The sequence below is a fragment of the Morus notabilis genome, unplaced genomic scaffold (genome assembly GCF_000414095.1).
Source record: "Morus notabilis unplaced genomic scaffold, ASM41409v2 Scaffold93, whole genome shotgun sequence".
In the NCBI taxonomy this organism is placed as follows: domain Eukaryota; kingdom Viridiplantae; phylum Streptophyta; class Magnoliopsida; order Rosales; family Moraceae; genus Morus; species Morus notabilis.
In genome coordinates, this window is record NW_010364330.1 from 620,079 (window position 1) to 634,511 (window position 14,433).

General features: G+C 35.5%; 1 protein-coding gene across 1 annotated transcript in view; it reads left to right on the forward strand.

The window, feature by feature from the left end:
• LOC21404307 (RNA polymerase II subunit A C-terminal domain phosphatase SSU72) overlaps window positions 1-7,897 on the forward strand; it is an 18,539-nt gene extending 10,642 nt beyond the window's left edge. The window contains exons 3-4 of the mRNA XM_010106460.2: window positions 7,267-7,385; window positions 7,474-7,897. Coding sequence (XP_010104762.2) covers window positions 7,267-7,385; window positions 7,474-7,575 — 221 coding nt within the window. The 3' untranslated portion in view covers window positions 7,576-7,897. The remainder of the gene's footprint in view (window positions 1-7,266; window positions 7,386-7,473) is intronic.
• The last annotated feature ends 6,536 nt before the right edge of the window (window positions 7,898-14,433 follow it).

Below are 14,433 nucleotides of genomic sequence, written 5' to 3' on the forward strand. Positions count from 1 at the left end.
TTGACCTTCTATCAGTTTGTTCCCCTGCCCAACTTGCATCCGTGTAGATTTCTACTTCACTATTTTCACTCTTCTTGAAGAGTAAACCATGACCAGGAGTCATCTTCAAGTATCTCAAGATTCTATTCACTGCATCTAAATGATCCTCTGTTGGATTATTCATATGTTAGCTGACCACACTCACCGAATAAGCAATGTCAGGTTGAGTGTGTGAGAGGTAAATGAGCTTGCCAACCAGTCTTTGATACCTTCCCTTGTCAACTGGCGTACTTTCTTCACTTCGATTCATTTTCTTTGTAGAATCCATGGGCGTATCAATAGGTTTGCGGCCAAGAAACCCTGTTTCATTCAGCAAATCTAGGATATATTTCCTTTGGGATATAACAATTCTCTCTTTTGAACGAGCCACCTCCATTCCGAGAAAGTACTTCAGTGTCCCGAGGTCTTTGATCTCGAATTCAGTTGCCATTACCTTTTTTAGCTTAAGAATTTCTTTTGAATCATCTCCAGTTAGAATGATGTCATCCACGTAGACTATGAGAATGGATAGTTTTCCTCCTGATCCACTTTTAACAATTTTCGTTTTATCCTTCGTATTTTATTCTTATTGCGTAACCCCCACCTAGGGGTGTTACACATATGGTTCAGCCTTCGTTCCACACTCGCAAGTCGCTCAATCGTTTGCCAATCTCCCGGTGGCGCCGCCATGATCGCCGGCTCTGATACCAATTTGTTAGGAACCTGCGTGTTAGAGAGAGAAAAACCACATAAGAGTAGAGAAGGATGGCAAATACCCGTACAAAAGGGGCGTCTGTTCCTTTTATTTATTATCTAACCACCATAGCCGGTGGTCATAGCTAGGCACAAGCTAATACTGGAAAGAAAGAAACGAAAATGGCAGAGGCAGGCTTAGGAATTTCGAGGTCCCACCCTCCCAATGCCAAGGCACTCCAAAATAACCGAATACCCATCCCAAGGGCCCCTTACACCCTTAAATCCCCTGACTCCTAACAATTCTTCTAAGAGATTTCTCCACGTCAGCTCTTAGTTTCCAGAAATTATATTTTCCCCCTTATCACTTACTCTATTCTCACTCCCCATACCCTTGCGCTTCCTGGAATAGACAAACTTCAGTGGAGGGCTAACAAAGCTGGGCATGTTTAACCTATTCAACCCAGCTTAAGGGGGAGTGTAGAAAAATTAGAAAGGCTTAGGTGTACCCGGTTAGTTAGGATAATATGTGAAGAAATCATGAATTTTTCTTCTTGAATTGAAACAATAATTTACATCCTAATATATAGGCTAAGGGCTGGCATACTAGACCATCAAAATAGGAAACTGAATTCCTACAAATCAGGAATTCTAAGTAAAATAATAACTACCCTAGATTACAATCTCCTAACTTCGGTAAGACTACAATTAAATAAAATCTAATCTTTCCTAAATAAGGAAACTAACTAACTAAATCTCCTAACTTAATCTTCCTACCACGTTTCCTTATTTTCACACTCCCCCTCAAGCTGGGTTGCATATGTTATACAAGCCAAGCTTGGAGTTCAACTCATCGAAACTGGCTCTTGGAAGTGCTTTGGTGAGAACATCGGCAATCTGCTATTTTGTAGGAATATAGCTGAGCTGAATGATTCCAGTGTTTACCTTTTCAAAGATAAAATGACGATCAATCTCAATACATTTTGTCCTATCATGATGCACCGGATTCTTAGCTATACTAATGGCTGCCTGACTGTTAGTAAACATCTTCACCGAGGCTTGAACTTCAACCTTGAGTTCTCTTAACAATCTCTGTAACCACATTCCTTCGCATATACCAAGGGCAAGAGCTCGGTATTCGGATTCTGCACTGCTACAGGAAACCACAGCCTGTTTTTTACTTCTCCAAGTGACTAGATTCCCCCAAACATAAGAGCAGTAGCCAGTATTTGACCTTCTATCAGTTTGTTCCCCTGCCCAACTTGCATCCGTGTAGATTTCTACTTCACTGTTTTCACTCTTCTTGAAGAGTAAACCATGACCGGGAGTCATCTTCAAGTATCTCAAGATTCTATTCACTGCATCTAAATGATCCTCTGTTGGATTATTCATATGTTAGCTGACCACACTCACCGAATAAGCAATGTCAGGTTGAGTGTGTGAGAGGTAAATGAGCTTGCCAACCAGTCTTTGATACCTTCCCTTGTCAACTGGCGTACTTTCTTCACTTTTGCTTTCCCATTCTTTTACTCTCTCATGAACGTCTGTTTGCGTACGAGAACATGTGTGAACAGCTGCTGCAAGACCCGCAAGCTCTTCCACTATGGCATGTCTATAATATGATTATTATCAAATTGAGATTACAAAAATATTAATTTTAGGCTAATTATGGGAATTAATAGACACAAAAAAATGTGAAAAATGTTAATAAAAAAAAGGATTAGAAAGATGAGATTAAAAGGACTAACCCAATGCCTTTTGTTCCGCCAGTTACAAGGGCAGTCTGACCCTTAAAACAAACATCGTGTGATCTGCCTAACACTGCACGTACCCATTGTCTGTCAAGGTTCTAGCAAACCTGTCAAACCATGCACGTGGAGACTGCTTCAAGACATACAATGACTTCTTCAATTTGCACACTAATTTTTGATTTGACCTGTTTTCTAGTCCAGGAGGTATGGTCATGTAGACTTCCTCTTCAAGGTCTCCATTCAAGAATGCGTTCTTGACATCAAGTTGATATAGTGGCCAATCTTGATTTACTGCCAAGGAGAGTAACACTCGAATTGTGTTTAGTTTGACCACCGGTGTGAAAGTCTCTTGATAATCAATTCCGTAGGATTGGGTGAACCCCTTTGCCACAAGTCTTGCCTTGAACCTGTCTACACTTCCATCAGCCTTGTACTTGATAGTGAAAATCCATTTGCACCCAACCGGATTTTTACCTGGTGGTAATGGTGTCAGGACCCAGGTATTATTGTTCTCTAAGGCCCGAACCTCCTCTTCTACTGCTTTCTTCCATTCCGGCCTCATAAGAGCCTCCTGAATAGATTCAGGCATTTTGACACTATCCAGATTCATGACAAATGCCTTGTAGGATGGAGACAATTTTCCATATGCAACATATCTCTGAATTGGATGTTCAGTGCATCCACGGACCCCTCTCCTGTGAGCAATGGGCAGATTTGAATCATTAATCATAGGAGCATGAGTATAAGGAGGAGAGGAATCCATACCATTGTGAGTGTCAGATACAGTAGGATTTGGTTCTTGTGATTGAAAGCACTGAGTTTGCAGAGGTTCTTCAGTTTGCTCTGTTCTTCTTCTCCTTCTGTAGACACGAAGTTCAGTATTATTAGGATCAAGTTGCAACGGATTTTGGGATGTTTCTGTGATAGGCTGCCTAGGAACGGATTGAACAGTGGTAGGACTATGAACAGGAGCAGAAACAGTGGCTGAACTGGGATTTAAAGGCTGTTTGGCTAGAGCATGAACAGTGACGGCTAAACTGGGATTTTCAAACACAGATTGATTGTCATGAAGAAGATCCCAAATCTGATATTCCTTGGAACTCTCCCCCTGAATGTCGGATTTGGGAAAGTATGATTGACTCTCGAAGAATGTGACATCCATGGAATTGTAGACTTTCTTGGTAAGAAGAGTAACATTTATAACCTTTTTGATGGGAGGAGTAACCAAGGAATATACACTTGAGTGATTTTGGATCGAGTTTGGTACGATGATTGTGATAAATATGGACAAAGGAAGTGCAGCTAAAGACTCTAAGTGGAAGGTCAGAAGTAAAAGTAAGAATGTGAGGGTGTATTGTGGTGAGGACTTGACGAGGTGTTTGGAATTTCAAGACCCGGCTTGGCATCCTGTTGATGAGATAGGTGGCTGTGAGTACAGCCTCCCCCCAAAAATGTTTTGGGACGTTATTTGTGAACATATTGGCACGGGCTACTTTTAGTAAGTGTCAATTTTTCCTCTTAGCCACTCTGTTTTGTTGTGGGGTGTCCACACAAGAACTGATGTGTACAATTCCATGGTTTGACAAGTAAGGACTGAGAATGGAGTTGAAATAATCTTTGGCATTGTCAGTTTTGAGGACATGTATATGGCTTTTAAACTGGGTTAAAATCATAGTATGAAAAGATTGAAAAATTGTGGCTGTTTCAGATTTTTCTTTCATGAGAAAGGTCCAAGTGGTTCTTGTGTGATTATCAATAAATGTGACAAACCACCTAGCCCCATTGATATTTTTCACTCGTGATGGTCCCCAAATATCACTATGGATTACTGAAAAAGGATGTGATGGTTTGTATTGAAGACTTGAGTATACGTGTCGGGTATGCTTTGCTAATTGACAAATTTCACATTGATAAGAACTGAATTTTTTATTGATAAACAAATGAGGGAATAATTTTTCAATAGAAGCAAAATTCGGATGACTAAGGCGATAATGCCACAACATGACTTGACTCTCAGCTGGGACATAATTAGAATTGGAAACAGACACAGAACTAGAAACAAATTTGACAGACTCGAAGACACAACTTGATTGATGAACTTGTCTACTCTGGAGGCCCTTTTGTTTGAGCAAGTAAAGTCTTCCATGCATATCAGCACTGCCAATCATCTTCCCCGAATCCACTGCCTGAAAAACACAAGAATTAGAATGAAATTTAGTGAGACACTTGAGATCCCGAGTGATTTGACTGATAGAAAGTAAATTGCAGTTCAACTTTGGAACATAAAGAACAGATAAAAGTTGTAAGTCTTCTATTATACGAACAGATCTGGTTCTTGCAACAGGGGAAATTGTGCCATCTGCAATTCTGACTCCCGAGTGATTAGAGGAAGGCTGAAAATCCATTAGAATACTGAAATCTCCAGTCATATGGTCTGAGGCTCCCGAATCAACTATCCATGGTTTTGGTTGGTTATTTTGAACACTAAAAGCAAGGGATAGTGTACCTTGATGTGCTAGGAGGCTAGTATGATGTTCGACATTAGATGAAGGTGATTGGTTGGAACTCGGAGACTGACTGAACATCTTCTGCAGTGCCTCAATTTGCTCCCTTGTAAACGGACTATTTTCTGCACCGGTTTCTGTGGAAGCAACAGCATTGGCACGGGATTCTCTGTCCTGGCGATTGAAGGGCTTCCAATCCACAGGTTTTCCGTGTATCTTCCAATAGGTTGCCTTCACATGTCCAGGTTTCCTGCAATGATCACACCATGGACGACCCTTTCCAGCCCTATTGTTCTGTGAAGAACCGTGAGTATATGAAGCTGATCCTTCTACTGCAGGGGCGATGTTGGGTTCGGGCAGCATCAACTTCTTCCTGCTTTCCTCCCTTCGGACCTCTGCAAATGCTTCCCAAATGGTGGGGAAGGGTTTAATTCCCATAACTCTTCCCCTGACTTCATCTAGGTCTTTGTTCAGGCCAAGAAGAAACCTTATAGTCCGTTTTTGTTCAACAATCTGCCGATAAATTGATGAATCATCAGCACTTCCACGAATAGGTCTCATACAGATCCAACTGCAACCAACAACAAGTAAGCATGTTGAAGTATTGTGTCACACTCATGTCTCCCTGTTTCAGATTGTAGAGCCATGTTTCAACCTCAAACAGCTCTGAGGTATTCTCTGTGCTGGAATAAGTCTCAAGGGCAGCCTCCCATATTTCCTTGGCTGTCATGTGAAGCAGAAAATTCTCTCCAACTTCAGTGGTCATAGAGTTTATTAACCATGACATTACAAGATGATCATCAATCTTCCATGAACGAAATTTTGGATCCGTGGCCTCTGGAGCAGCAGCTTCACCAATGAGATGTCCATCCTTGCCTCTGTCGCACACAAACATTAACACAGACTGAGACCATTGCATAAAATTTTGGCCATTCAGTTTGTGATTGGTAACGAGATGAGAAGAAGATTCGGGAATGGTGGAAGCTGCAGGAGTGGGCTCGGTTCTGGTAGTCACTCCTGAGGAAGTCACTTCCGAGGAAGTTGATTGAAACGCCATGCCGTATTTGGTCATGGAAAAGAGTCGGCCAGAAGAATGAAGAAGAGGACACACGAAGAGGAGCTAGGGTTCAGAGAGAGCTAGGGCTCTAATACCATGAAGAAATCGTGAATTTTTCTTCTTGAATTGAAGCAATAATTTACATCCTAATATAGAGGCTAAGGGCTGGCATACCAGACCATCAAAATAGGAAACTGAATTCCTACAAATCAGGAATTCTAAATAAAATAATAACCACCCTATATTACAATCTCCTAATCGGTAAGACTACAATTAAATAAAATCTAATCTTTTCTAAATAAGGAAACTAACTAACTAAATCTCCTAACTTAATCTTCCTAACACGTTTCCTTATTTCCACAATATGTAACCTAGATCTATAGTTAACGTATTCCCTGATTTTGTGGATAGTTAGTTGATGTTCCTAAGTTAGTGGTAAGCCAGGCTATAAATATGTTGTAACCTATGTATGTTTTCTACGTTGTTTTAATGAGAAGGAATTAATGCAGCCCAGCAGTGTTTCTGTGTTTCTTTCCTCTTATTTACCTTTATAATCATATTGGATTTAATGGTTTGCAAGTCATGCGAACTGGAAAATTATGTTGTGGGAATGTCCACATGGCAAGTATGCAAAAGTTTTGGATGTAAGGACCTTGGATTAGATTGAGAGTTCTGTAAAGTGGAAAGAAATGAAATCGTCTCAGTACTTGTAGCTCTTTGTAAGAGTATAGTATGGTACACGTCATGGTTCTTTTAGATGCATATGAAAGATACTCCTTTTGAATTTTGAAGGTGTCCCTGAAAGTAGAGATCTAAGTTGGTAACTTTAGGCTTCGACTAATATCATGCCTCAAAAAAGAAGCAGAAAAAGAAGAGGATGTAGTGAAAGCTGACTAGATAAACTGCATAAGAGGTCTATGATGTGTGCATGATTCGGCATCAAGAGCCGAGGACTGCTGTGATTGTACTGACTAGCTTTTAATGTGACTGGCGGTTTTTTGACTTCACTCATCTGATGGGAAGATGGCGCATGTGATTGTGGATTTTCAATTTCTAAAAGCCATTTTTTCTGGTAGCTAGTTATCTAGTGGCATGAAGTATTATTCCTATTTACATGGTGACTTAAAATGTTTACTCCAAAGATTTAACGAACTCTCTTGAGTCTTTTCTTTTTATTATTATCACCATCTTTTGCTTACAAAGTCATTTTTGTAAATCTGACCACTATGGAATAAACTTTTAGATCTTAACACCCGCGAACATGTACTCATGAAAAGTGTGCTGATAATCAACTTGGAGGTGAAAGACAACCATGAGGAAGCAGCAGTTGGAGCTAGGCTTGCTTTAGAACTATGTCAAGAGGTCCGTATCCTACTATGCTTTACAGTAGTTACAAATTGTTCTTTTTAACCATACTGATTACTATGAACTGGCTGATTTTTACTCGTAGATTGAAGCGACTGAATCATGGGAGGATTCAATTGACGACATTTTGACTGCTTTTGAAAAACAACATCGGCGAAAATTGTTGTATAGTGTCTCCTTCTATTGAAATTGTGCCATCACTGAATTTGCAACGTCCGATTCCATTGATGCTGATAATGTCTTTGTTAACCTCAGAATCTCCCCCCACTGTAGTTTAAAGATTACCTTATGCCACATTTCGTTGCGCTACATTTTAATTTATAGTACAATGTAACTTCTTTAATATGACGAGGTTCAATGAGTTCTTCCAGCAAAAAGTAAAAAGACATTCTTCTTATTTTTACTTTTGTTAGATAAACTGTAGACATCCATTTAAACGAAGTTGCTATATTTTGGTGACAGCAGAATGCACGAATAATTTTGTCTACTTCCAAAAGGGCTTTCGTTGGTGTAATCTTTATATCTGGCAATCAGATTTATATTTAATTGATTGCTAAGACTTCTTGATCTTTTCTTAGTACATTTAGAATATTCTATTTGATTATTAGTAGCTAAGTTGTTCTATCTTTTATGTATTTTATATTTAATTGTACATGTATGATATGCAATCCTCAAAGTTTCAGTTCTGATGCTAAACAGTTTCATGATGTAAATAAAAAAAAAAATTTAAAAAAACCCAAACATATGTTGTGCCCCTGGCATGTGTAATGCCCCAAAGCATGTGCATCTCTCTCTCTCTCTCTCTCTCTCTCTCTCTCTCTCTCTCTCTCTCTCTAACAGTTTCATGATGTAAATAAAAAAAATTAAAAAAAAAAAAAACCCCCTGGCATGTGTAATGCCCCAAAGCATGTGCATCTCTCTCTCTCTCTCTCTCTCACCTTAACTGATGCCAACATCTCTAATGGTTTTTTACCTGATTTTTCCCCTTCCAAAGAGACATATAGGACCCCCATTGGTCTCATGAATCTTGCACTTCCAACACATTCTAGTAATTGGGTGTTCTTCCTTTTTGTTTCCTTACGTACATGGAACTTGATTCTTCCAAGACAGCATGTGGGTGTGTTATTGCAATTTCACTGACACGTGGCACTAGGACCGAGGCCCATTTCCTCCCTCTTGCCATTTGGCAATGACTGGAATGGATGTGGTTTGATTACATTGCCTTAAGAGTGGGTCAAGAGTACTGGCGCAATCAAGAAAGAACAAGGTTCAAATTTTTGTTAACCTAGCTTCTGATTTTTGATTCGTTGTTAAGATTTGTGATTGTGCTATAAATTTTAGGGTATTTGGTATATTTGCTTTTTAATTGGCAAGTAATCTTTTAAACTTTTAATTTTAACAAATTACTTTGTGAATTTAGAAAGTGTCCCAAATTGATAGATAATATAAGAATTTAGATGAAAACACCCTTGTGTATGTTAAGTGAGTTCATTTAAAGGAAGACTAAAATTTTAGATGATGAACAGAATATGCCATGCCATGCCATGTGCACAGGGGATTTTCTATATAAAGTTCTATATTATTCATTGAGTTTTAGACACTTTGCAACATGTTTACTAAATTGTGGGATAATTTGATACAATTAAAAGTTTAAGGGGCAGCATATCAATTCAATCAATGTTCAAGAGGAAAAACACCAAAAGCTCTTTCCATTTCTACTTCTGTTGCCTTTTCTCTTTAACTGAAAACCATATCCCTTGTTCCGTTACTTATTTCCTCAATTTTGTTGTTTCTTAGAGTAAAAAGAACTAAAACGAAATGCAACCCAAGAAAGGGGACCTCAAACCTGAAAGATTAGTGTTGTTTTTGATGTTCTTATGATAGATTACAAGGAGATTGAGACCACGGTTTCTATGACGGTTTGTCCTTGGCTTCTAATGGGTGGTCTTATTCATAGACAAAATGAATTTCTTATCCAACAAGGTGCACCACAAGGCATGTTTCTTGTGTAATGACATAGAAGTATTATCCACAAAAATTGCCTTAATATGGTTCAACGATGTGGTAGTTTGATACTCCCCATGGCATTTTCGGAAATTTCTCTAACTTTATTATTACTACTTTATTTGGATGGATTGGCATCCAATAATATAATGGTCCACCATGATGCCCTACTTCTAAGGGAACCCACCCAAGTCAAGTTGCCTATGTTGTGGGGCTTTACTTTTTTGCACAAACCTTATCTTTTGCAAAGCAGTTTGAAAGTCTTAAAATACACATTTCCACCTTATGGTTAGTACTTAGACTTAGTAGCCAAAATTGTAATTTTTATTTCCATTTTTAAAAGAGAAGTATCAATATATCCATTAAAAGTCAACCATATTTATGGGTTACAGCTATAAATTTTGCGTGTGATTTGGATATTGGACGAGCTACTTTTAATTTAGTTGGACTAGTTCCTAATACACTTATAAAATGGTATTGGAAGTTCAATTTGCTTGCATTAATGTGGAATGGAAATTTGTAATATGCAACTATTGAAAAAGGGAAAAGGGAAGTGGAGATTAATGCCTCTTTGTTAATTTGTTTTTTTATTGCCAAGAATAGTTTCTACAAAATCATTAAAAGCCAAAAATCACATATTCTCATTCACCTTCCTACAAGGCAAAAGGGTCACAAAGTGCTAACCATCTTTTTCAGTATCGTTGCTCTCAATTAGGGAGGGAATTAAATTCCTTAATCAATGACCAAAAGGAATTTCAAAGAGCGATAGAGCTCAAGTACTAAAAATCGATTTAACACATAGACACATGGTCTCCACGTGGCTTTCAACTTCTTTGTCATGATATATCCCTCTTGCAAAAACAGAAAAAATAAAAGTTTTTTTCTTTTTAAAAAAAAAAGGAGAATAAAGAAAAAAGATATATATATATATATATATATTTTTTTTTTAGGGAAGGAACGGATATTTTTTAAGTAGGGTATATAGAATTATTTTATCAATAATAAGTAATTCTCAAGGACAAGCATTTTGTAATATTTCATTAATAATAAATAAAATAATTTTCAATTATAATATTTAGTGACGATATAATTATAAGTAAGGTTTTTAGTCAGACAGTCATACGGTACAACAAGTGTGACATTTTTTTATGGACTATAACTGTTTGATGTAAGATAGTTATACTGAAGCAAATTTAAACTAACATAATCGTAGAATACATTTTATTGAGTGTTATACTTAAACAAAATGAGTGTACATAAACGTACAAACAATGTTACAATGACGAATAAAAAATATTAAATTTCTCATACCGTCTTGGAAAGACATTTCCTATAATTATATAGTAGTGCAGTAGTTGAGTACGAACATTATCAATGGAGATATCTTGCTAGTTATCACAAAAATCTTTTAAAAAAAAAAAAAAAAATCCATAATTAGAAAGAGGAGAATCTTATAGTTGTGTAGTTAAAAATACTTATGAATATCGAGGGGCTCCATAACATCGCACCAAATAGATAAGGAAATTAGCTTCGTACCACTTTTGAAGGCAGATATGGTTGGTTTTTACCAATTTCTATTTTTTTAGTAAGTCCCTTTAATGTGTTATAAAGTTCATATAACGTCATTTGTAGTCAATTTTAGTAAATAACTTGTTGGTATTACTATTACGATCAGAAAGTAAACCACTTGTTCAATTATTGATCCACATGGTCCAGTTTGGCTTGTCGTGCTTTCAATAAAAATGCTATTTTTACTTAAAGTAAAATCAGAAGTAGAAATATAATCTAAAACCTACAAATTTTAAGTTCTCAAAATAATTTAAAAAGTGTATTAATTTTTGTGCAAAGTAGTTTTGTGTACTTTTACCAAATACTAGTTGCATCATTTATTTGCAAAGTGGTTTTAGGAGTTTTAAAAACAATCACAAACTCATTCGTAGTCTAATCTAATGTACTAATTATTTTAATAACTTAAATTTATAACCTTCTTCTTTTAACAAATTCTTAAAGATCAAATAAACAACTAATTCTACTCAAAAAAGAAAAAACCTAATTCCTTTATAAAAAATAAACAAATAATAATTCTTATAACAAATATAAAATAGTAATTAGAATACTTTTAAAAAAAATATATTAATAAAAAGAAATCGCTGACAGAGATCTAACAGTAACACAATAAGGGAAGTTTAGACCCCGTTCATTTCACCGATTCGAGTTTTCAGTTTTTGGTTTCTACAGCTCTCAGAAAATGTCACATCTAACTTTTTCTGCTACAGTTAAAAACTTTCAGAAAATGTCAAATCTCAACTCGAATTGAAAAGTCAAATCTGCGAAGTGAACGAAACCCATGATTCTTGAAAAGATCTCGCAGTCGCTAATGATCTTGTTGTTGCTACTTTGCACAAGGAGATCTCACAACAATGGCAAGATCTCATGGAGATGCGGCTACGTGGAGGAGTCGCAGTTTAAAATCCATGATGAGGATATGAAGATGCAACAATGAGGAAGCAAAGAACCAACAGCATAGGGAGAGAGAGGGAAGGAGATTCGAATTTCCACGATGGTGTTTCGAGCTTCACCCAAGTATAGTAACTTATGATGCTCCTAACTATACACTAAGAAATATTCTTTAAGTCGCACAAAATTTATACTCATATATTTATTAAAAATTATTAAAATTGGTGAATGACCTGTTTTGACCACCCCTTTTAATTAACAATGAAACTTGTTTTTAGTTAAATACTCATTTTTTGTTGGATTTTACAGTGGTCAATCACTGTTATACATTGGGTTATTTCTAATTTATCAAAAGTAGACCTATAAATTTATTGATAGAATTAATTAATCACCGATTGATATTGGTCTATCAGCAATAAACTATTAAATTAATCAGTGATAAATCACAAATCAATCAATCAATGATTAACCATGATCTAAATACTGTTATTTTCCCAATTTAACAAATCTAGGGCCATTTACTAAAAAAGGGCTTGAAATGGCCACACACTTTAAAATCCCTTTTGTTATTTTGATACAATCTCACGTTTATAAGCCAATAATAAGAAAACATTAAATAAACATTGTCATATAATATATAGGAATAAACAATGTCATATAATATATAGGAATAAACAATGTCATGTAATATATAGGAATTACCTTAAGTCCGGCATTCAAATCAATCCCAAAATTGGAATTTTATTCGTTTGCCCGTGTAATATCGTTTATAATGTGTGTAGCCCCTTTTTTTTAGTTTAACATTCAGGGTTCTGTTTGGTAGGAAATATGAAGAGTATGAAGGATGGAGAGAGTTAAAGGGACGAGAAATATAAAAGATGAAGATAATAATGGTAATCATTTATGTTATTTAATATGAAAGAAAGAGTTAAAATAATGGATGATGGTTGATTGACCAATTATTATATTTTCTATTTTATTATTTAGTAATAATTAAATAGACTTTTCATCTAAAATTTAAGGGATTTTACGAATGAAGTAATTACATAAAATGTCCGTTTAAAAGACCCTGAACTAAAAATATCTATTATTATACAATATTATAAAAATGTCTACTCGTGATTTGTTTTATAAGATATTTTTTATTCCTGATATACCCTCATGGTTATTTTAGGCATGGTTTTTTATGTGTTTTTTTTTCTTTTCTTTTTTCCTTAATAATATTAGGATTTTTTTTCCCCGGTTACATAAAGAGTTGACCTTCAGGATTGTTTAATTTCCGTTATCAACTCATTTATTGCAATTTTAATATGGTTTTGATGAATTATGTGTTTTCCTCCTCTTTTTTTAAACCATTTGTCGTTGCTAGGGGAGGATATTATTTTCTTGCTTTCTTTTCTGGCATGTTTTCTTGAATATCATTGGTCAACGTTTTACTGTGTGGAGGAGAGTTTTTTCCAGCCTCTTACCAGTGCTTCACGGTGTTTGCTGAGGTTGAAGTTGAAAGTTTGGGTTATTAAGCCTCCGTTTATTTTACTGATTCGAGTTTAGAATTTTAATTTTATTATAGTAAAAAGTTCTCAAAAACAGTCACATCTAACTTTTTTACTACAGTCATACGGTTTGATGAGACTTTAAAAACTTAAATCAGTGAACTAAAACGGACCCTAAAGGTTTTTAAATTCTCTAGTCATGCGGTTTGATTTGCTTCAAGGTGCTCATGGATATGTTTTTGTTTTTTCTTCTATTCCTTCTGGTGATTATGTTATTATAATTAAAATAATAAATTTGTAAATTAATGGAATTGAGATTTATGTCATCCCTTCAAATTACTATGATAGTAGTTAGGTCAAAATAATGAAAATGTCCATTGTTCAGTACTTTTTTTTTCTAATATGAATTAGAAATTCGGTTTGATAATGATTATATCAACACGTTAATGAAAATGAGTATTTTTTTACACTCTTATTGAAATTGTCGAACTGGTAAACTTGTACTCCTAATGAATTTTCTTTTTGTTCATGGTAAATATATCATTACGATAATGAATTTTTCTTTTCATTATTGTGTTTATTCTGTATATTAATTTTGATATTCATTCTTGTAAGTATTGTCAATTAGTGGTTTTTGTATTTTGGTATGTCAAATATATTTAGCGGCAAGTACTTTTAATGAAATTGTCATAAATTTGTCGTGAAATTGTCCTGAATTTTGTAAGTAAACTTAATGGAAAAGTTGTGCTCCTAATGAATTTTGGTTTTGTTCATGATTAATTTATCTTTACGATAATGAATTCTTTTTTTTTTTTCATTCTCTTGTTTATTTTGTATATTACTATGATATCCATTCATGTAAACATCGTTAAGTGGCAGTTTATGTATTTTAGTGAGATGGAGGGATATGATGGCATCATTTATAGTCTTATTCATTTAACCGATTCGAGTTTTTTTATAATAAAAAGCTCTCAGAAACAGTCACATCTAATTTGTTTGTTACAATAAAAAGCTCTCACATAAAGTCACATCTCAACTCGAATTAAAAATTCAAATCAGAGAACTAAACAGATCATATATTGACATTGTTA